We start from the raw sequence: 25,944 nt of genomic DNA on the forward strand, positions 1-25,944 counted from the left end.
TCTAAATAAATTTTTTTTCATGTTATTTTATTTATGTTTATTATTATGCAGGTATTGCATCTTACTTTGTTAGTAAACTGCCATAAGCTGCGCTGGTAATAATAGCGAGTTGTTAAATCTGTTTTCTATCTACAAACATGAATTTCAAATCATTTTACACAATCAAGGTACAAGTCAAGGAACCATGCAAGCCATATCGTGTAACATTAGAAGATCCTAAAGCATTATAAACATTTCAACTTAACCTCAAATAGAGATCATACAAACGGATGATAGTAGAATAATACAAGTAAATATAGTACAGATGTATGCACACATACATATGTAAGTTTAAGTATTTTTTAATAAACCTGATTTTTTTTCGCGCTATAATTCTTCAAAATATGACAATTCCCATTCAAATACTATTTTATTTCCATATAAAGAATTATTATGTTCACAGTTGAACTATAAATTCTTTCCAAAAGTATGCTTCATACAAATTAAAAATTTTGCATTTTTTTGTAGACGTCGAAGGATTTAAGGTACATTTGTAGATTTCACAATATTCAAAATTATAACCTCGAAGTAACATATCACGGCTATAACAAAGCAAAATAAAGTAATTTTTATAATTTCAAAATAAATAGAAATCTTAATCGCAATTTTTACAAATTAAAAATAAATTACTTTAACAATTGTGTTACAATTTTAAGTAGCTTTATATTTTAAGAATAAATGGGTGAAACGGTAAAATAAACAAACGAACAAAAATTAAAAATTGACAAAAGAAGAATTTTGAGGAGATCAAAAATTGTTGACCCATTATAAGGAGAACTAAATACAGAACATGTGGAAAAATGTGTTCCTGTGGGCTACGCTTTTGATGCCTATAACTAAAACAGTATTTTAAATTCACTAGTAATTCAAAGGTAAAAAAAAATATTTTTTTCAAGTGTGCCCCTTAACAAAATGTATGGCAAATACAACAAATGTAGAAACACATGTGCAATATGCCCAATTAAGTACACAACTTGAATGTGTGTAATGATTAAAGAAATGTCGTCGAGGTCAACCACTAACAAATATATTTCTTCTCATATTCCGGTTACTGAACCATTTGAAGACTTTGACAATTTTGTATTGCAGCACTTTGTTTAGCAAAATAAAAAATAAAAGACCATTAATTAATTGTTTTCAAATAAAATTTCATATTATTATAATACTCATACGCTCAGTATTATAACTGATCGGAAAAAATGAATAGAAAAACGTCAAAGCTCCAATCGAAATTAAAGCCGTAAGATTTTTAAACAAAAATATGTGTATATGTTAACCAAATATAATTATAAATACCAAATACGAAATGAAAATATGTAATTCATAAATATTTTATATACATATATATGTCAGTAGATCAGTAGATTGCATGCACAAATACATATCTACATATATAGTATTCGCACTTTAAACAGTTCAACTTATTTAATATACGTAGCGTTAGCTATTCAAATCTTCACGCAGTACAAATGTTTACACCTTAATAAAATTAAAATTTTATATTATTTATATATATATTTACTATTTATCATAATTTCACAGAGTTTCTGTTTAACTGCCCGTGGCTGTGTTGGCATTCAAGTGCATTAAGTAACATCAGTTGAGTGTGTGTGTGTAGGTGTGTGTAAATGCGAAAAAGTTTGATTCTTCATTCACATTTGTATTCAAATAAGAACGTAGTTTATAGTGCAAAAATAGTTTAAAATTGTCAGCAAACTATTTTAAAATTTTACATTTTGCACATTGGCCTAAACTTGAGGTTGCTTTATGTCATTTTTGTTAAATAATATAATATTTTCAGCATAATTTCCAACTTTCAAACAAATTTCCATCCTACATTTGTATGTGTATATAGTATAAAATATTTGCGTTTTACTCTTAGTAATAAGGATACATTTCTATGTTTAATTTTGCTGCCATAATTATTCACGATATCTATATAATATAGTATATTTTAAATTTCATTAAAACTAATATTAAAATTTCTATAATGGGCATTCAGAGGATCGCAGAGAAGTGATGTGTTTCTTGTGTGTGTGCTACAATTCGAAGAAATCATCCTGCTGTTTTTCTAGTCGCTTCAGTGACTTTTGCACGTGTCGTGTTTGCGTGGTATTCAATAGCTGCGCTGTGTCCGATGTGCTGCCTGAAGAACTGTGCCGTTGGTGGTTTGATTGATTTTGCCGATTCGTTTTGTAAGAATTATTCAAGTGATTGTTACGCCTGTGCTGTACAAAATCGGTGGTAACAAACAGATCGTTGTCACTCTGGCTAGTAATCATTCTATAATTGAAAATAAATACATTCGTTCAGAAATGTGTATTTGGTTTATATTAAAATACTATATTATAATTATATATTATTCTTATATTATAATACGAATAATTATAAAAGTTTTTATTAATATTATTTGGTTCGACAACTTTAAATGTTAATTTGAATAAAACTTTTAGGCAATTGCATCAATTACAATTTACGATAGCATACTTTTAGGAACATATGACGCTATATAATTGACGTATGATGGCAGGAAGTTTTTAAATTAATGCTTTAAAGAAATTTAATATGGTTCTAACTCCACGTACCAGTTTTAATAATAATATAGTAAACTACTGCACAACTTACTCTTTGGATTTCTCAACATATTTTCTCGACTCCGAGATAGTTGAATCGATTTTGCTCAAAAACTCGTTTATGGATTTACGATTTTCCTCCTCCGGCGTCATAGCCACCACAGAGTCAAGCGATTTGCTCTGCTTATTACTGCTGCTGCTGTGACTGTTTAACGTGACATCATCGTCGCTGTTTTGCACTAATAATTCACCGGCGATTGAGTATGGACGAGTTGGCAGCGTGGATGGACGTGGATTATTTGCTGAGTCAAGACAACTGGTTGGTGCTGCGAATACTCCAAGTGGATCAGCGGTTGGGTTACTCGCATTTGTTGCATTTACAGAATTTACAATATTTTGCGAATTTATATTATTTTGCAGCACAGTGTTGTTGGAACTAATTTCTAATGGATTATTTTCATCCGCTTTGGGATAGTATGGCGACGATTTATCCACTGGGATTAGCAAAAACTGACGCAAGAACAGACTGTCTGAGGCGAAGAGCCGATTAGCGCGTCGTATCTGTTCCGTCTGTCAACAGAAAAATTGAAAGCAATTGATTATTTAGCATTTTAAATATTCATATCAATTATAAAAAAGATTGAAAATATTTAATAGTCTTTAATAACTTAATTTATAACAACCAAAAAAGTGCAATGATTGATTGAAAGTGATTTAATAGGATCGCACCAATGAAGTAATCAGTAGGTATACGAAGGCGAAGAGGATGATTGATGACTGGATAGCGTTCGTTGTATTTAAACATATTATACATTTTGAAAAACACACATTTTTTCATAATTTAAAAAAGTTATATAATACTAAAAGTTCATGAAAATAAAAAAATGTTTTTTAAAATAATTGCAGTAATTGGATTTTTCAATAAAATTAATATGCGACTAAAACAATATTATAACTTAGACGATCAGACATTTAAATGCATGTTAGAACAAAACAAAACAGTTGCATAAATCTGAATAATTTGCCTGTTTACAGTTGCAAATAAGAAAATTATCATTTACATATATATGTATGTATGTATGTAAGTTTGTCTTATGTATGTGTGTTAATATATGATAAGAAACTGCTTTATCTACATAGTATTAAAACAATCATGTTACACTGCTTGTGAAAGCACTTCAAAAGATTTACGTAATGTTTAATTAAAAGAGAAATTACTACAAAAATAACATACTACAAATATTATATACATATATAAGTATCTAATTTTGTTAAATCTTATCTTATCTAAGTATGTTATCTCGGTATTTAAGCAAGGATTTATTCTATACATAAACTATTTACGTATGCTTTTTTATAAATTACCTAAATTTTGGAATGCCTAACAAATACTAAATCACGGAATGCAAGAAATTGAATTCCAATTTTGTTTTATGAATCAATATTCATAATATTTTTTTGTAATACATATAACGTTTGTGCTTATTTCGGTTGTTTGCTTACTGGTTCTTAAAATAAGCAATTCACGAGAATTACCCATTGACCAAATAAAAGATTGGTAACAACTGGATTTCCAACTTGTTTAAAAATAAATGTTAAAACAGTATGTGTACACATATGCATGTGGTTTCTGGTTTACCAGTAGGTTGTAATAACCGAATAATTTTTTTTTTGAATCACCAATTTCAATACATTTGCGTGTAACTCACTTAGAGGCCAAATAATGTTTAATCGATAACCAATGTATATGAAAGTATATGTATTTTTGAATTATGCAATAAAATGAAATGCAGATCTCACATAAAAATACTATAATACTGCTAACTTTGCAAAAAGTATAGATATAAAACATACCGAACATCCATATCTTAGCGCAATGCCCTGGAGTGTATCTGTCTTCTCCACGTCATGTCGTATCAACGTCTCGTTGTTCCTTATGTTATGATTATAGCAGGTGCTACCATATTTTTTGAGTGAACGCGCAGATTCGCGAATGGATTGCTTCTCGTTAAACATCATGTAATCAGCATCATCCATATCGGGTACGATCTCATGGAACTGAAAGGCCATAAAAGGGGTTATTACAAGTTATAAAAGAAAGTATTATTACATTAGGATTATATTATTATTATTATATTTTATATACATATTTTATTAATGAATGTGAAGAGTGACTAAACTGTTAACATTTTTATTTTCCTAAAACCGGTTTTAAAACAATTTTTTCGATTTTATACTTAAATAAAAACATATGAATAATAAATGCATCTATAACATCCATTTCATGAAATATGCAGTCAGTCTTTCATATGTATATATTATCCTCTTACAGGATACAATGTTTACCGTCCATGCAGTGCCAAATATTGTATGTGACGTCATTTGTATTGCCATTAAGTTTAACATCTGGTCTATAACCCCGTCAGACATACCATGGCCAAAACCAAACTTTTTGATACTGCACATAAATGAAAACAGCACAGGTACTAGTAAATTTCATAATTCGAGCATTCAATATGCTTATCAGTGCAAAGACTCTTGGATATGTGGTCACATGAAATTGATTTATTTTTAAATTACCTGCATCATTTTTTAATTAAATCTACTCTAACTAAACGTAAGATTCCCAATTTAATACACTTACTTTATAATGGTTGTTTTACGATATTTTAAAATGTACGTCTGCATATTAGCAAGAGTTATTAAGCTTTTCAACGAATTAATCACACCACCTCATACCTTCTATTTGTAAGTTCCAGACTTGTTCGAGGTTCAGCGTTGAAGTTGCTTCACTTTATTATGCACTGATCACTGCTGCATTAGCAATCATAAAATCAACCAAGCGTTTGAATTAATTTTCCATTTTTTCTTAAAAAATATGTTGTGTGTAGAAATCACAAAAAACACAATTTGTTTGCAAACGTGTGAGTTTATTTTTTGTTGCGCAAATTTTCAACAAAGAGTGAACTTGTTGTGAAGTGGCGAAGTAGCTAAGTAATAAAATTAAAGCTGATAAATGAGATAAAGTTATGCGAAGTTATATGGCATTTTGTTAGCCACTTTGAAATACGTACAAATAATGCACACACAGCTGATTTTCCCTTCACCTGAGAAAGTCAAATCAATGAATACCTTTACAAATAACAGAAGCTTTTAGCACAAAGCTGGAAATGCTTTTGCCACAACCTAGTTTAAAAAATTATGGAAAAATTAAAAAAAAATCCAAATTAAAATTTATTATTGTTTAAATTACCGTAACATGGAAATAATAAATTCTATTTCAATATCTAAACATAAAAATTTTGCAGCCTCTGCTGCATTCCTGTGTGTTGACTTGCCAACAGCACTTTTTATTCTCCTAAAGTTGGTGAAATACAACAGATGTTAAAATGGTAACATCTAAAGTCTAATTGGAATACTGATATATGCTTACAGTAAAAATAAGTGTGTAATAATTAATAGAATTTTTGTACATCTAATTATAATATAAATTAAAGAAGCATAATAGAAAAATTTCACACTATTAACTAACGCAATCAAGAAATCTTCAATGAGCTCCGTCACTACTTATCGCGTTGCCAACTACTAGTCAACTCATATAAGTAATTTCAGATTTGATGGTTAGGGTTGCCGTACATACTTTACAAAAAATAGTAGTACGTAAGTATATAATTCGAAATTATATGTTAGCATAGCTGAAGCATATTTGATAAACTATTTGTCAATAAATAATAAATTAATCTACTTTATTAATTATACTTAAATTTCAAAATCCTACAATTAACTAATAAATATCTATATGAGTTGGACTTTAACCAAAAAAATATTTTTGATAACAAATTGAAATTGTACCGTTATATACATACGTACATACGTACATTTCGTCACCTGAAATGCAAAATAACGTAACAACATTTTCAAAAATTTACAGTGGCATGAATGAAGCACGAAATAAAATGGAACATGAGTGAAAAAAAAATATTTAATATTGGTTAAAACTGGTTTATATCTGAGGGCAGAACCTGAAAATGTTGGACATATGTAATATTATGAATGCAATTTGATGTAGTGAATCATAATCAATAAGGCACTCAATTTCGAATTTTTTTGATGATACGTTATTTTGCATTTCAGGTGATGATATGTATATTCAAACAAAACAAACTAAATTCGCCACAGAAACGGAAACCACTTCTGTAGGCCATGTGAATTTTTGTAATAAGAACTCGGAACAAAAAATCAATCATAAGGTTATATGTATCTACGTATTTACCGGCATATTCAATGCCTGGATGAAAGCATGGAATACCAGTTAAAAGTGAAATAATTAAGAGAAAAAAAATATATATGTACATACATACATGTACATACTTATAACTATGAAAATATAAGTGCTACCCAAATGCATAGTGTAAATGGTAAAGAATCTTGTAGCAAACCGCTTTCAAACCACTGGAGTCTATAATCATTATTTATGAGAAGAGTGATTTAATATCACAATTAGTTAACTTCCTTGTCACTCCGATTTTCTAAATTTTAAAGGCAATAGATAATTATACGTAAGCAAATATGTATGTATGTATGTATGGACATGCAGATGTTTATATTAACGTTATCGGTGTTTGCATTAAAATTAATATTTACCGAGCGTTTTTCTAAGATCATTTGTTTTAGTAGCAAAACAATAAAAGAAGTGAACTACAAAACAGAACATAAAATATACTGTGTAGCAAAGGGGTCGAGAGGAGTGTTCATTTAAAGAAGCCCACGTGATGGCGATGACGAGCGAAGATCACTAAAAAAATTACGAAGCACCTTAATGATTTTTCAAATTAATAACAAAAAAAAATAAAAATTTGCTCAGATCACTACATACATACATGTGTATGTGCATGCATACATATGCAAAAGTGCGCCTGCAGGTATGTACTATGTGTGTACACACGTGTGCACTTATGAAGATTTTTGCCAGTTGTTTTGTTGTTGTGGTTGCTGGAGGCGAAATTCTCGATAATTAGTTATTAAACAATTTTGTGTTGTTTAAAAGCATTTCATTGTTGTAAATTACTTTTCCAATCGAAATAATTGTCATCATGCGATTCACGACGTCTCGACGTTTTTGAATTGCACACGTCTGCTTTTTTAATATATTTAAGTTAATGCAGAGATGACTACATACTTAGATATATACCAATATTGGTACGATTCCTACAACGAATGCGCCAAAATTAATTTGAATTTCTACATTTTTCTGCTTTTAATTTGTATTGTTTTATTCAGTACTGGCTCAAATGAACTTACTATATTTGCATATAACATTGCCTTTGAAATCACTCATTTGAAAAAGAACCAATCGTTTCAATTATTAATCTTAAATGTGACGTTCCTTTTGGCGAGCATATGCTTTTTGACACCTTCTATATGCATATAAATACATAGGTGTGAGTGCGTGTGTAATTAAAACAAAGAGCATACATATGTCGCTCATGACTTTCAAGAACGGCAAAAAAAGAATCAATCAAAATACATTGAATTGTTTACATTCAGAAAGATATCAAGTTCATTAATTACTTAACTTCCTTAAGAAAAGTTATTATGAGAACGATATATCAAGATATAAAGATTTGTAAATGACACTGTGTACTTTGTATGACAAAACGGGGAAATATGTCTCAATTATAACTGAAAATGCGCCGCCGCCAACGCTTGAATGGTATGCACTGACAAGTGTTGGTGCTAAAAAGCTTTACGGCTAAGACATACCACTTGAAACTAGGCACTTAAATGCAGACCTATTTATATGTACATATATTATACATGTGTATGTAATTATAACTATTCGACACTTCCTTTTTCCATAGTTAATCACTGTTAATAATCGCCATAACAATTCGAAATAAACTGACGCAATCGCACGGATCTCATTTATTAAATTTCGCAATGTTTTACTTTGTACATACTAAGTTTAGCATTCACCTGATCAAAGCTATGATACAATTATACGACTTTGGTCACAGTAGCGAAAAATTATTATTTTTTTATTATAACTGAATTGGAGGTTTGAGCCCGAGTTTGTCAAAGCAACTTTGTTATGTTTGTTTTTCATAAGAATTGTATAATTTATAAAATTTGAGTTATTTGAGTTAAGTTCTTTCCTAACTTATCTGCTATTCGAAAAATATGCTTTAGTAGATATTAAATCCAAAAATTTACATATACCATTCGGTTAGCCTTTAATTAACATAGTAGAAGGAAACGTTGGATACTTTCTAAATAATCGGCATCACGAGCTGAGTAGATCGTATGCATGTCTATACACAAACTAGCCCCTCAGTTTTGGAGACATCGATCTGATACTCTCACACCACACCCTTCTCTCCGCAAGAAACTGCTTGTTTGTCGAACCGATATCGTATCAATCTAGCATATATGTATGTAGCTGCCAAACAAACTGTACGTTCAAAATCATGTCCTCGTATGAAAAACTGTTTTATTTTACGAAATATCTTCACAAAATTTGGGACGGATTAACGTTCAAGGCAAAGGTGGAATCACCGAAGAAATTGTTCAGAGCGGAAGACTATAGCTTATAGCTGACATACAAACCGAACAATTCAATCCAAATTCTTGCTTGAAAAACTTTTTTGTTTGACACGATTTTGGCAAAAAAAGAAGGTAACTCGTAGACGCAACTTATGGTGTTAATCACATTGTTATGCTTTAATCATTAGAATTATCAACAATACCACAAACAATAGCTTCCGCTGCAATTGCGGTACAATTCTGGAGAGAGTGTGGGTGTAGGTGTATAAGTAGCTAAATACGTTGTTTAATTGCCTTTTAAGCACGCTGATTGGTGTCACCATGATCTGGAACTTTGGAGTGCTCGTGCCATACCGTTATCTATACGGAGTTATATGGCTTTTTATGCACATATAAAAATATATATGTATGTATATGTATGTACATACATATGTATGTATGCATAACATAGATGATCTAAACAGTCAAAAATGTTATACGCGAATTTCCAAAAAGTTAATAAAGCTAATCTTTGTTTATAAGCACAATAATCAAATTTATTTGTTTATATTTGAATTTCGTTTCTGCTACTGCTGCGAAATGATGGCAATAAAAATGGGGAAATACTCCAATTTACATAGTTAATAAAACGGATAAGTTCTCATATAAGAGTGTCCTTTAACAAATTACGGCAATTTACTTGAGCAAAGCATTATTGAGAGCAATTGTAAACGAGTGAAATACAGCATTTATGTACATACATACATATGTGTTACATGCATAAGTAAATTACCAACGAATTACAATATTAATATGCAATATGAACTTTATAAATGTAATGAGTGGTGCTGGTGTGTTTATATAATAATATGCTACTTTATTTCAAAGCACTCAAAAGCTTTAGAACAAACATACGCCTTGATGGCATTATCATATGGTGTGAATCATAAATTGGTAGTATATTTTTAATATTTTGTGTGAATGTGTAGGTGTAAGCTTATGTATGCGTACATTAGTCTATAGAGTCTAGTAAAACCCGTTCGGTATCAATAGGTACAATAGTTAATACCTTTGTTTTGCGGTGATACCGCGCCAATAGATAGTAAATGGACAGATTGGCTTATATACATAAATACATACATATATAGACACGTTGATACAAATCAATTTATATAAACGCGCTGTTTAGGTATACAAATAGTTCTTATACACCCGTGTATACCATATTTGTTTGTGAGAGCTTGCATTCATAACTAAATACATATGTATGTATGTACATAATTCTGTTGGCACAAGCAAATTATTTCGTACATAACTCTCAATCTTAAATATGTCCTCCACCCGGCTGTAAACCGCATTAAATCAAATCAAATATTTAAGTGTCTACCTACATATGTACATATGTATATATTTTTTAAAGCAATGTGTACGTAGCTAAGTGTGTACGCTAGTATATCGTAATCATAAATTTTCTAATTAAAAACTCAAAATCAGGTATTACGTAGTGTCAATGTGTGATAGCATTTAACAAAGAAACAAAGTTATTATTTCCTTGCGTCAAACTTAAAACCATTGCAGAAATGCGACCCTGTCACACGGAAGGCTTCAAAATATTAATACATATTAACGGTTGTTTGCCTGAGTTTGTACATTGATACATCGATTTTTAATGCCTTTTGACTTTGGCTTCATAAATCGATAAGAACGTGCTAATTTATTTACGTGACAATATTTAAACTTTTGATGTAAATTGCAACGGGGTTTACTGTCGAAAGTCACGAACTTGGTGGCCATTTTGGAACAAACCTTCGTAGGTAATTTTCCAAAGAAAAGCAAGTTTGTAGATATGATTATTTTCAATTGAATATCTCGATATCGGAGGGAGTTCCTTATTCAAATATTCTTTTGAAACCGTTAATAGTATTTTTATATACATCTATACATATATAGATATAACTTACTGGACTTAAGAAATAATTCACCTGTGCATATACATATACATATATATATAAATAATTGAAATGTGCATATTACAGTTGTTGGCAGAATTCATTAGCGTCTTTGTTTCATAATTAATTTGTAGTTTACATTTATACAAGTTTATAGTGCAATCACTTACACGCTGCTCTTGGGGAAACTCGTGTGACAAAGCGTGATTGCGCGATTGTAGCATTTTTAATTACGCAAATAAGTTTTGCTAAGTATGCTAAGATAATATTTTACATAATCAGGCAGAGATATATATTTTACAAATACATACATACATACATATGTTATACTAAATTCATCATTAATCAACAGTTCTCTTAAACTTGTGCAAGTATTTAATATTAATAAGGAAACCGAAGGTTTCCCCAACTTCAACTGAAGAAATAAGATCTCTTTCCCACGAGCGATAAGATCACGTAATCGTCACTACCCCTAGAACTTTGACTTTAACTAAAAATGAGAAGTTTATATTTGTCAACTAGTTTTGGTGGGTGGAATTTTTTCGAAGAACCATTTCATTCCTCTGAAACTGAAAATCTCAAGTGTATGGTTTTGAGTACAATTGCTTTATCTTCAATATCTTATGAATTAAAGTTTAATCGAAGGGAATTACGTTCTCTGATAATATTCCCAAATTAATTTTTGGCATAAGTGATATCTCTATCTTGAGTTAACATACTTTTAATTTTTTTTATAAAATTAGTACTAAAGACAGTGATAATGATATTAACTCGTATATGCTAATAGCCACGATTTTTAATAATCAATAAAACCTCATATTTTAGCAGATAGACAAAGTGATATAGTTTAAAGTAGAGCAGCACAAAACACTTTCCTGATTGTTTAAAAAAAATGTCTTAATCAACTGACTTCGTATATATTGTTGTACCATATGTACATATATGAAAAATGCGCTAAAATTTTTGTTAGACAAATACAGTAGAGGCTCGCTAATCCGGACATGGCCTAATCCGGATTCCACTGTAATCCGGACAGGGTTAAAAAACTCAAAATTTCTATTATGTCCGGATCACATGTTTATTATTCACTACATTCGCTTTTATGCTTTATTGGTTTAAGTTTTTTTTGTTTTTTTGGAACATGTGTATTATTTGTTATAATAAACAAACAAAAATTTATAAAATTTTTCATTATACATAGTTCTGATATTTTTGGTAATCCGGATTTTTATATTCATAGGGGCCGGTACACATTTTCGCACAAGTCAAATTTAGCTTTTTTTACCAAATAATGTTCTTCACATCCTGAGTTATTTTTCAAGTTCTGTCAGCTAGCAATATAATATATAGTATATTATAATTAATGCTTACTTCTATTTATATGTCTAATTACTGTATAGTAATATCGTGTTAATTTACAACTCTTATATCACGTGATCACATCCTATAACACGTTATTTGTACTTTTAAATGCAAATTTGTACACATTACCTATTATTACTGCTCTTTTTTTGCACGTAATCAATTAAGTAATTAAACTTGCTCAATTATTATAAATATTTTTGCCATCTTCCAACAATTAAATATGATTATAATACGTATACGTAGAAAAATTCATTTTTATTCCCCAAACTGGGCCTAAACTAAACATTTGAGATAGAGGGGCTTCACAAAATTAAAATGGTTGTATTCAAAACAAAAGCACTGACTGACAGCTCTTTGTTTCACATTCGGAAATTCATATGTAGCTACTGTTTAAAAAAACAATTTTAATTTCTGTTTCTGTATTATCTTGTCTGAAAATTAAACGATTGGTCTTAAAGAAACAGAGTTTTAAAAAATACCGCCCAAAACGCCATTAAAAAGAGGAAGAAATGCTAACTTCGGTTGCACCGAAGCTATAATACCCTTCGCAAATACAAATACAAAAAACTCCTTACAAGAACAATAATTCCGATCGTTTTGTTTATACGGCAGCTTTACGCTATAGTTAACCGATCTGAACCGCAACTTCAAATATTGTATTATTCTCTTAGACAATAACTCTTGTCAAATTTCGTGAAGATATCTCGTAAAATGTTAAAGTTTTCCATACAAACCCTTGATTCCGACCTGAACATATTCTTCGGAAATTACATATTTTTCTTGGAAATCATCACATGGCAAATTTTTTGAAAATATTTCGTAAAATGAAAAGGTTTTCTATACAAGTGCTTTATTCTGATCATTAAGTGTGTATAGCAGCCGTATGCTATAACGGTCCGATAATGGCGGATCTCACAAATGAGCAGCTTCTTGGGGAAAAGAATGTATGCAAAATTTCAGATCGATACCTGTGAAACTGAAGGAGTAGTTCGCGTATATAGAGACAGACGAACATGGATAAACCGACTCAGCTCGTCACGCTGATCATTTAGATATATGTACTCGTATGTATATTTTCCAGAATATCCAACTTATCCTTCCAGGCGTAAAAACATCGTGGCAAACTTAATATAACCTATTCAGGGTATAACAAAGTTAAGAATTTATAGACGAATTCCAAACAAATGGATTACATTGCAAGAGGTACATTTCGTTAGTGTTAAGGTATCTGTATCTAAATATATGCTGTCAAACATATAAAAATCAGTACAACGGGCCAATTTTCATAGAAATGTTAATCAAAATCCGGTTTCAAAGCAAAAATTTGATAAGCAATTTGACAAAGCCGCTAATTTTATTATAAAAACTGTATTTGTTTTTGTATCGATTGAAAACTGGTATTCGTTTCAATACGTAAATCGGTACAGTGAGGGGTAGAACAATATTAATTATATATTAATTAACATTTATGGTAATACGAGTTGCCAAAAAAGCAAAATTTTCAAACAAAGATCACATGGTCATTTTTATGATGACTCTAAAAATATTTCAGGTTGCAATATTTTAGCTTTACAGTTACTTTTATGAACTGAATATTTTTAAATAAGAAAAAACTTACTTTGGCTTCACTGAAGCTATAATAGCGCTTCTTATATGAATGTAAAAATAAATCTGAAAACTTAGCCGGACAACGGTTTGCATCCAACGGAAACTAAATTGCTGAATCTTTTATGATTATTTCTCCTTGATTTTGATAGTCAGTTTGAATGGCAGCTATGTACTACTGTGATCAAATTGAAAGGTGAATTTCGTTCATTTCATCTCCTTCAAAGTAATCCCCTCCCGCTGCAATACACTTATGTCAACGAATTTTCCAGTCATTAGAGCACTTGGAAAAATGCTTCGTCGTTGTGGCCATAAGAGCCTTCTTCGATTCAGTTTATATATCCTCAATTGAGTCAGAACGGTGTCCTCGGAGTGGCCATGTGAATTTGCTGAATAGCCAGAAGTTACACGAAGGTAAATCAGGCGAATGGGGTGGTTGCGGCACGATATTAGTTGGAAATGTAGCGAAATGATCACGAATAACCAACGTATGAGATGGTGCATCATCGCACTTTTTTGTGCAATAAATTCAGACATAGTAAAAATCGAAGAGCTCACTTTTAGAGCCTCACAAAACTACGCGTATCTCAAATACTAAGGAATATTTTGACGTGAAATTTAGCATAGATGTCACTAAGAGTACTACCAACTTACAGAAATAAAAATTGATCGATTCGGAAAACACGCGACATTTCCTTCTGGGTGTTACTAAACTTAATGGAATCTGATCAGAGTATACAAACGGCAAAAGAAGAAAAATGCGATCATAAAATATCGTATCTGGAAGGCAATATGTATGTATATGGTATTGAAATATTGTGCAAAGATTTTTGAGCTAACTTAATCGAAATGATGCGACCAAAGTTTTCTATAGAAACCATTGTGAGTCTTCTGCTATGTGAATTTTATATATGTATACATGTAACATAAACTTTTAAATATATATATATGTACTTACGTATATTATATAAAAACCTGCCATAACTGACGTACGTGCTCATGTATAAAACAAATGAAGTTTATTTTATTTTCCTACATACATAATTATATACTATATCTGAATTCAAATCTCGAGATAGCGCGGAATTTCAAGCCCACATGCATGTACGTAGTTACACGCTAGCATAACCTTAACCCCATCAAAATAAAACAATGCGATAAATGCAAAACTTCAGCACAATAGTTTAAGTTTACGTTTAAGTTTTATTATTATTATTAATTAGTTTTTTTCTAAATTTATTTGCTCTTAGCAAAAAAAGACGTCAGCACTTTAAGCCGCAAAATTTGCTCAGAAGCAACAACTGACGCTTCAAGGTTTTCTGTGGTACTCAGAATCAAACAAATCCGACAGAGTTGGAGACATGTGTATATTCATACAAACATACACATGCTCAAACATATGTACATACAATGGTGCATGTATAAATATATACAAATGTATGAGTGGGGATCTACAAAGTGACTATTGAAATCTGCTAGACATTGTTCAAAACTGGCTAGTTTTTGTTTTAACTGAGTTTGTTTGATGCAATTACAACATATAGTATACGATTACATACACACCTACATATATATGTACACACCTGTGTGCAAACGCATTTTAACATTGATTTTTTATTGGCGTGGGAGAAGCGCAAAATCCTTTGTAGCGCTCAATTGAGTTTTGTTTTATTATAATTTTATTGTGCACCATAAAATCTGTCGAAGTGCACAAAGTGCAATTAATATTCTCCCATATTTGCACATGTAGTATATTTGTATATTTTCGGTGAATATTATTTAAAACCTCACTTGGAAACATCCTTTGTTCGAGTAACATATTTAAAGGTTGCTTAGGAATTCCCGATCTCACCTTTGTGTGTGTTAAATAGCGTTATATACATATGTATTTATATTGCAAGAATCGACATACTATTTTCACCGTAATCAGAGGGACTCACCTAGAAGTTCTCAGTACGCTTCCCAGATTCATTATCAGTTGTTTGACATTCATTTTCTTTGTGCACTAACATACGGAATAGTGAAAGGAGACACAAAGAATGCGAATACATATACACATGTATGCATGAAAAGTGTCTTATATTTTATAAATTATCACAATTTGTGTACGATTACACGATTGTCTAATTGTACGTATTAAATTATTATATTATGTTATAATGAATCATTTAGTTGATCGATTCAAGGAAAATGACGAATGATGATGTATGTATAATTTTATTTGTGTCTCGTAGGTAAATATCACAGTTCGTAAAAGTTCCTTACCACGAACCTCTTACTCGAAGCATCATCGAAAGCATATTCATTTAACCTTAAAAGTTGCTAACTCTCTACTGATTACTCGGTGATGTTCACCATCTCAACATGTTAAGGGGATACAGTATGACATTGAAAAAAAACGACTACTTTTTGTGGCTTTCTGTACTCTTTAGTGCCCTACAAACATGATTCAATTGGTAATATGTAAATAAAGGACAAAAATATATGTATATACACACATACACATGTATTTAGAATGCTAGCAAATTTGGTTAATTTGAAAATGGCGATGCCGAAGATAGGCTCTGTAGCAGTCATTTTGTACCAAAAGTTCATTACAAATTTTTTGACACTGCAGTCTAAGTTCAGTTAAGCCTGAAAGAAGGAAAAATTCGATGTAATTTTCCTTATTTCTAGAATAAATTGTCAAAATTAGGCACTTTTAGGGCTTTTAGATTGGCCTAACCCACAATAAATGTAACAGATTTTGACATGTAAATAGTGAATTTTACGGATTCTTACCGATTGAAATTGAAACTTCGTATTTAGGACCTACTTACCCGATCTCAGCCAATTTCGGTACGTAATATTATTCTGACATTCCTACATTACAATGCGAAAATAGGTGCAATCGCACATTCACGCCTATGTACTTCGCACATAATACAATTTTAAATTCCATATTATACTTTAACTTTCTGGTATACAAAACAAGAACAAGTCAAAGTATCTACATAAAACTTTGCAGAAACAATACTTTAAAGGTCTTTGCTATTTGCAAGTGTACAAAATGTTCAGTTATACTTGAAGTTAACTCTTCCTTAGTTGTTATTTCTATCCCTGTGGCTAAATATATGGGTACATCGTCCCCATAAAAATTTTTAAGAAATAATTTTCAAGTTTATGAGCTTGAATTTCGATATAAAGAAAGCTCACTTATTTTCCTTGAGAACATTCATAAGGATTCAAGCATGAAATATAAACAGGACTTCGGAGCTCCTTTAAAATATTTATAAGTATGTAAATTATTGCACGTCTATCTGTATATATACTTAAGCGAACTAGTGCCTCAGTTTTTGAGATATCAATCACTCCGAAAGAAGCTTTTCATTTGTCGGAACCACCAATTTCAGATCACCATAGCATATAACTGTCATTCAATCTGAACGATCAAAATCTAGTTTCTGTATGGGAAAATTTTTTATTTAACAAGATATCATCAAACAAATTGGTGCAAATTATTTCACAAGACTTCCATCTGCGAACGTATTATTCAAATCGGTCCGCTATAGCTTATACATATGTAGTTACCATACAAATTGTCCCACTAATCTTAAGTTAAATATCTTTTTAAAACCTTTAAAGTTATAAGAAAGGCAACTGCGGAGGGTATTATAAGTTCGGTACTGACGAGCTTTTCTATTTTCTTATTTATTTTTGCTAATTTTCAAAATTTTCATAAATTTTCCTACCGGGAAACTAAACATACATACATACATACATATGCATGTATGTAAAATTGCATAGATAAAATCATATCAGTAAATGTACATATGTATATGCCTGTATGTACCTGAATTTTTATGTGTTTAGTTAAGTATGCAAAATTGCATGAAATCAATGATTTCACACTTGTTGCGCCGTCAAAAACATTTCGAGCTTTTGCTTTAGTATGCGTAGCGTGGAAGGCTCTTAACATTTGAAAACAAGGTTGTGAAGCAACATGTGTTCATACACATTTGTAATTTAAACAATGCTAATGCATATAATATATAGCACATTAAACTGTAACAATGAACTACAAGTAAGGCAATTCAAGCTCTTAATGAAAACAATTGGACGCAACCTTGACTTCGAGGAATGCATTTGTGCGCTGACCGCTTATGTAGTATCTACATTGCGTGCCTGAAAATATTGTTCCCAAATGTACATAAGTATGTGGGCAGTAATGGGAATCGATCCACATACACATACATATGTATGTATGTATGCACATTTAATTACATATTTACTTGTGTACCATGTTAACTTAGCTACACATATACAGGTATTTCCTTCGAGTATTGTAATTGGAAATCAATAATTTTCAATAATAATTTTCTTTGGGGTAATATTAATAATGGTCATAAAACTATAAACACTATAACTATAAACACGGCTATACCTAAATAAAATCAAAGCTGCTTGCTACCTTTGGCTATATGTTAGACAGAAGCTGTTGCTTAATTACTACGGACATACTCCACCAAAATCGACTAAAAAATTATTTAGCAAATAATCATAAAGTCGTATGTAAACAACACCGAGGAAAAAAATATTTACCAAAAAATCATAAACTCGAATGTAACCATAAAATTTTATCAACAATACCGATATCGATATATGTACATACATAAGTATGTATGTATGCATATAAATGTTTATTGAAGAAAATAAATGTTCGATCGGAACAACTCAGTGTTAAAAAAAATTAGTTGTTTGAAGACTTAGGCACTTTTAAGGATCAAGTACTGCGTTTCATAGTACCCATTACCTTGCATATAAGGAATCAAATTATTTTTATGCCCTGAACAGGGTATATTAAGTTTTTCACAAAGTTTGTAACACCCAGAAGGAAGCGTCGGAGACCCTATAAATTATATATGTATACATATGTAGTATAAATCATCAGTATGTTGAGCTGAGTCGATTTAGCCATGTCCGTCTGTATGTTCGTCTGTCTGTCCGTCTGCCTGTATACATACGAACTAGTCCCTCAGTTTTTAAGATATCGTTTTGAAATTTTGCCAACGTCATTTTCTCTTCCAGAAGCTGCTCATTTGTCGGAACTGCCGATATCGGACCACTATAGCATATAGCTGCCATACACGAACGATTGGAAAAAAGTTCTTGTATGGAAAACTTTTGCATTTGACAAGATATATTCACAAAATTTGGTATGGATTATTTTCTAAGGCAACAATGTAATCTCCGAAAAAATTGTTCAAATCGGATTACTATAGCATATAGCTTCCATATAAACTGAACACATAGTTACTAAAAGAAATACACCTGTGAAGGGTATATTAGCTTCGGTGCAGCCGAAGTTAACGTTTTTTCTTGTTCAGATTTCATTTGCGAATGCTACATAGAATTTCGAGAGTTATTTATTTGCAAAAATAATAACAATTGTTTAAATTAAATCTAATTGTAAGGTGATTTTCAAAAATATTGCGGGTAATCTCGCAAAACAATTTTTATTGTCAGCCAATATTGCTTTAGACTATTTTTCTATAAAAAATCACATTGGCCAAATACATTTTTTTGTATGTCTTTTGATTGCTTTAGAAATTTTAAGATTATCGGGAATTGCCGATACTTCTTGAAATTAATTACTAAGTACTTTCGGTATCACACGTGCTCTAAAACTAATGCTTTTGTAAAGAAAAAAACAAATATCAAAGAACTGATAAACAATATTGAATATTTGATCATGCACCAACAGCATGGATCAAATGCGGTAATGCAGATCTTTTCGAGTCGTATACGCAAATGTTATGTCTGACAAAATAGTTATTATATGTATATATATGTATGTGTGTATGTATACAAATTTAAGTAATTCGAAACATTTTCAAACCGATCGCATTACCATAACACTATATGTATGTATAGTATGTACATATGTTTACACTCCCGCCTCCTCAGCGTTGAGGTAAACCGAACGCTCACAGAAATTCAAACAAACAAATCTAGACCAGTTTACTTGAGTCGTGATGGAGGGATATTATTAAATATGTACATATTTACATACATACATATAAATGTTTGCATTATATGTAACTGTGCACATACATATGCATGCATGTATTTACATTAGTGACTTTAGAAGGAATACTTTATTTGCTCATACATAGACTCATAACATGTGCACTGTACACAGCGATCTCGTTGATCCGGCTCCAACGTAATCCGGCAGCGTTACACACCGATAAAGCCTAGCTTTGCTCTTATTTTTAACGTGCACTCATTTACTCTCTTAGTAACAAATATAATTTAAAAGTCTCATTTTTCAGCGAGTATATAATACATATATATGTATGTATATGTATATAGAATGTGGTTTAGATTGCCTTATGCTTGATGTGATTGGGGGTACATACATACATACATATGCATCTATAGTGTTATCATACGCACTCGTACCTTTGATGACTATTAGACAATAATTATTTTCCTTATTGCGTTAACCGTTCGATGTTAATCAAGGAAAGCAACAAGAAGTGAAGATATTTTTATATATCAAAAATACTCTCCGAGAGGGCAAAAGTCCCCAGAGTGTGGAACATGAACTTGTAGCCTCAAGCAGGTTGGTCCCAAAGTCGTGTATGGAAAGATTGTATGGTACAAAGTAGGTAGCAAATCTTGAACTTTTTAGGCCGGTTTTTTTCTTTCGAAACTTGTAAAAATAAGAACTTTTGTCGGGTCCATTTAGGCGAAAAACAATTGAAGGGTAAATGGCTCTTAGCTCTAGTCTGACATCATACATATGTAGACATATGTATGTATTTTACTTACAATCACTTAGGCTACTCTGCTATTAGTTTTAATTTGTTCGTCTCTTCTTCGCTAATGATTCTTTGGTTTTTAGTTAACGCAACATTTGCACGGCTTTCGAGCACTTACCTGAGAGTGGAGTTTCCAATCTTTGTATGCTTTTACAATATAATCCATTTTTATGTTATTTTGTGGTTTCTATTCTTTTGTATGGCAAGCGGAAATGTGCGATCTGTCCACCAATCAACGTTGGGAAGTCTGAGTCACGATCGCCTTTTACTTCTTCACACCAGACAACGCGAGCAAAACTTTCGCAGCTGATCTTCTTGTGTTGACTTTGTAAATATGCGCATGTGTGTTAGTATGCACTTAATATATAAGTATATACACTTGTATTTTTATTGTTTATTTTGTGTGTAGTTTATGTCTTTTGGTAAAATCCTCAAACCTTTACCACAAAAGTTAGTTTATTGTTGTTGTTGCTTTATAAAAACCCAATAACAATTGTACTTTACACAGTTTGTTGTATGTTTGTTTCGTGCGCTTTTGATACTGAAAGGTAAACGACTTGCACTTTAACAATTAACGGTTGTTCCGGACGTGTTATGACGAATACCGCACTACGGGACACGAACGTTAGCTATTATGTATGTGTACGTCAGAGAACTCAACGCCGTTGACGTGCTGCAAATTACAATTCTTCATGGGAATACACTGTTTCATTGGAAAATGCGAAATGCGAAGCAATGCGCCAATCTGTTATCCCCAGCGACTCTAATGCACATATTAAGCGAAACAGTTTGTGTGCATTACACCACGTTTCACTAATTACTCGAGCTACGGTGTGCAGGCAAATATTTTGATGAATTAATGAGATTTATTATTTTCAAGTGTTTTACACGACGATCGATTTGCATTTAGTTTTATTCACAAATGTTTTCGTTTGCCAATGCCGCCGTATGAAAACCGTAACGTGGTGTGCTTACGGTTAATTTGTTCTGGGACTGAGTGATCCTCGCTTTTTATCGTAATCGTATTGAGGTAGTATTTCACAAACACAAGCGTGTTGATTCTCGAGTCACCGATGCGCGTGGCAACAAAAGCCGATTTTAATTATTGTATGCGAAATAATTGTGTGGCCGGTGCTTTTTGTTTTGTTGAAACATAAAATTCACTGTGAGAATGTCCGCTGACCGGTGGAATCCGGCTTGCGCGCCACAATTCGAAACAAATTGCACGTTTGTTCGACTTTTCGCCAGTGGTCTGACAGAAGCGTCAGACTATTGAGTGGTGTGTAATGTGGTTGGGAGTACAGTGTCTGCGTGGAAACGCTTAGCGGTAGTTAAACAAGTGAATGAGTGAGTGATCAAGTGGTTGGAGTAAGAGTCTCGTCTCGACGATCTTTCTCGCAGCGCGCACAACTAACTCCGATTCGCGATTGATACCGACTGACTTCTCTACTGACGACTAGCAGCTGTCGACTCAAGCGACTTTCTGCTGACGGCCACCTACCTACTTACCTACAGCTGTTCCAGCTGGCGCCCCAGTGAAACACCTACGAAGTTATGCGTGGCGCGGTGTGTCATTGCGGGGCGTTGGAGACGTACTAGTGTGACGGTGGAGAGCATTATACGAGCACAAGAGCATAGATACATATATAATCGTATATATGGATACGAGTTGGCATATGCATATACTTATGTAGCTGTGTAGGCATACACCAATTTATTTGCGTCCACATACATACATATGTACACATGTATAAATATACATACATTCATATATTTTGCATGATTGACAAAATTTTGAGTATCAACCAAGAAACGTTCATAAAGCATTGCTTTTGCAGGTTTGCAGGTGCAGCATTTGTTTCGTCCTCTCCTCGACCTTACCCACTTTGTGTATGCGCCTTTTTTCATTTGCGATATTAAAAAAAATGTGTGCTGTTTTTTTATTTGTTATTCAAATGATCATTTCAATCTTATTTCAGCCGGTATGTGTATTCGTTAGAACGTCCCAATGTCTGTGTTGCTTCTGGCCACGTTGCGAACTGATCATTGTGGTGTTGGTGGCTATGGTGGTGTGGTTGTCAAAGCCTGTTTAGCATTATGGTTGCGAATACTCTATTTTTAATAAAACAAAAGCGAGAGGAATTTAAAGTAGTGAGCACTTTGTGTCTGTGCAGCTTCTAGACCGAATTGTCGGTTCGTCGACAAAGCATAAGGATAGAGTGACAACACACCGACTTAGGCGAAAACACTTCCCCAACAGAAAAAAATGTTAGCAATTTTAAACAAGGTTTTTCTCATATTGTAAAATAATTGAATATTTAAAATCTTTACGAAAATTGCTTATTATAATTGCTCCATACTGCCCTTATATCCTCCAGAATGTAAATAAAGGCACCTTCTGTCCTACGATATATGTACATATGTATGTATGTATGTATGTATGAATGTACAATGTGCATATCGAGCCATGCTTTACAAAGGTTAGGCGCTGAACCGTGCTCTTCCTTTGTTTTGCCTACAGGGTTTCACCGTCTCTGACGTTTAAACAAATACAAACAAAAGCTTTGTTTTTATTGTTTGCTTGTAGTTAGTTAGTAGAGAGTGTTTGAAGAGCGACTATGATTTGTTGTGAGTGAATTGATTCACTAAGAGAAGTTGCAGTGACTATATATTTTATTCATAATTTATAACTTATTATGCTTACGTTTGATTTTCGGTTCGCATGGGTATAGAGTGCAAATGCAAATTTATAAGCAAAACAAAAATAATCCATAAGTGTCTAATATTTATTAGTCATTATTTATCAGTGAACCGTACATACACACATACATACATATGTACATATCACATTGTTGTACTCGTATCGCATACAAACAAATTATTTGCAGAGCGAATTTGGCGTCGCGGTGTTTTGGAGAACATGTCTATTTATTGACACTCCAAAACTGGTGACACAAATGTTTCTTTTCATTGATAACAATTAATGAGAAAATTGTATATCTTTGATAACGCTCCAATAATACATACATACATATGTATATTCAAAGTTTCTAAGGAACTTTACTTTGTTTGGATTATAAAATAATTTCGGACATAAAAAAAATTCAAATAAAAAGTATTTGCGTGAATTAAAAAAAAAAACTTGCTCATCATAGTTATCAAAAGGGTGATTTGTCTCAAAATTAAATTAATTGAAACAATTTTGAACCTATTTCCGGTGAATGCATTTACTAAAAAGTTTTTTTTCGCAAAATTTAGCCTTCAGGTCAATATACAGCGAAAGCAATAAATAAGGAAGAAGTTATGAAAACAAATACATATGTACACATAATCCTAATAAAATGTTGTTGATCGTTGGTTTTTTTTTCCAAATTTTCCATCCATTCCATATAATTAACGAAAGGATAGTCACAAATAATTTAGATTATTACTATATTATTTAACTAAATCCGCTGAAAGTAATAAGTAACACCTTTCATTAAGTCAATTTGAATGTTTGTTATTTTATCTAGTTTTAAAATGGTTGAGTTGAGGATTCAATTGTAATATCAAACAACTTGAAGAGACGTAGCACCGTTCTAAACAGAGAGGGGTGATAACTAGTTGAAAATTTTCAGTACTGTATAAGTAGAATAACTTTAGGGATTAAATACACTTCTGAATTTCCAAAAAATCGATTTCGGGAGTCCTTCTGGAGATCCACTACGGATTATTTATTTAAAAACTCTTTCTTAAAAAAAAATAAAATTTACATACTTTTATTTATTTATTTTTTTTTTTATTTATTAAATGAAAAATAATACAATTATTATCCTACAGGGTAAGAAGCACTAGCTGCCAGGGCCTACGGGTTATTATAAACTTTTACAATCCTACTTTCCAGATAAAGTAAATGTTGTGACATTTTAGTAATTTGACCTGAATTTCTAACCACCGACTTCATCAGATTTGCATGCAATAAAAATTTGTCGTGAATTAGAAAATGAAAATTTATGAAAATGAAAATGTTTGAAAATGAAAATTTAAGCATCAAGTTTATCCAAGTAATATTTGTGTTTATTTCGAAAATGGGCGTGTCATTGATAGTCTCTCTGCACTATAAAAACCCAACCATACCACAAATTGAACTGTCAACTTGCTGATTGTGGTAGTCATAATAACTTCTTAGAGCTCTATTGCTTATAATCCGTCTAAAGTACAATCGGTGCGATATTTTATTATATTTATTGGCAACGAGCATTGTTTGTGTATTTTTATACACATACGAACATACTATGTATATGACTCGATAAGAAAGGTATATAAATATTTTAATTTAAGCTATATATTTTAAGTAAAGGGAAGTTATATTTTAAATTAAGACACACAGTTTAAATTTATGAATCTCCTGCCCATTTGGTATGGCAATATACAAAAACAAAAATACAAAGAAATACATCACAAAGCAGTTTCTAAATAAAAATAATAATAATAATATAAATTTCTTTATACCGTTCGCTCTAAGTCCATCCGGTTAATATTATTTTTTGATTTGACTCATAATTTATATAAAAACAGACAACTGTTTATAAGTATTTTCAAGGTTTATTTCAACTCTATTCTCTTCTAATTAAGTTGAGAGTTGAGCGCAGCTCATTTCACACCCACGATGAGACGTGATGAAATCTCCTCTTATCCTCGTTTCCAAGAAATCTAGAGTAGGCCAAACGTACAGCGCGTTGTTAAGACTGTGACCAACATCAGCGGCAAATTCGCAAACAATTCTAAGCTCTTATACAAGAAAAGCCGAAATAAAAAGTGTCCACGGCAAAATAATCGAATGTGGTTTTGAATAGCTGCGTTTTTAGAACATGCTCCACATCCGTACCAAATTTATAGTATATATGTATGTACATACATATGTATGTATGTACATATGCTTACAAACTTGTGTAGTAAAAAATAATTTTGAGTAACCCCACTTCAATATCTTTATGTCCGCTCATGTTCGCTATTATTACAGGGTCGTCAGCAAGATATGTCACCAAAAGTTAAAAGTTTCCCTGAGATTTCTGTACCAGGCGCTGTTCCGTCTAACTGCCCTCA

The 25,944-nt window shown here is 31.8% G+C and overlaps 1 protein-coding gene across 4 annotated transcripts; it reads right to left on the bottom strand.

The window, feature by feature from the left end:
• Positions 1–22: 22 nt before the first annotated feature.
• Positions 23–22,436, bottom strand: LOC126751570 (uncharacterized). Of its 4 annotated transcripts, XM_050461943.1 has the most exons (5): positions 5,687–5,782; positions 5,352–5,602; positions 4,467–4,670; positions 2,665–3,182; positions 23–2,322 (listed from the first exon to the last, which is right to left on the bottom strand). In XM_050461943.1, exons 3-5 carry the CDS (start codon positions 4,647–4,649, stop codon positions 2,079–2,081), a joined length of 945 nt encoding a protein of 314 aa, XP_050317900.1. In that variant the 5' UTR covers positions 4,650–4,670; positions 5,352–5,602; positions 5,687–5,782; the 3' UTR covers positions 23–2,078. The 4 variants fall into 4 exon arrangements, with proteins under 4 accessions (XP_050317900.1, XP_050317897.1, XP_050317899.1 ...); XM_050461940.1 differs by lacking the exons at positions 5,352–5,602; positions 5,687–5,782 and adding an exon at positions 20,978–22,436; XM_050461942.1 differs by lacking the exon at positions 5,687–5,782 and having other exon boundaries at positions 5,352–5,680.
• Between the last annotated feature and the right edge of the window lie 3,508 nt (positions 22,437–25,944).

Source organism: Bactrocera neohumeralis, chromosome 2, assembly GCF_024586455.1.
Source record: "Bactrocera neohumeralis isolate Rockhampton chromosome 2, APGP_CSIRO_Bneo_wtdbg2-racon-allhic-juicebox.fasta_v2, whole genome shotgun sequence".
In the NCBI taxonomy this organism is placed as follows: Eukaryota; Metazoa; Arthropoda; class Insecta; order Diptera; family Tephritidae; genus Bactrocera; species Bactrocera neohumeralis.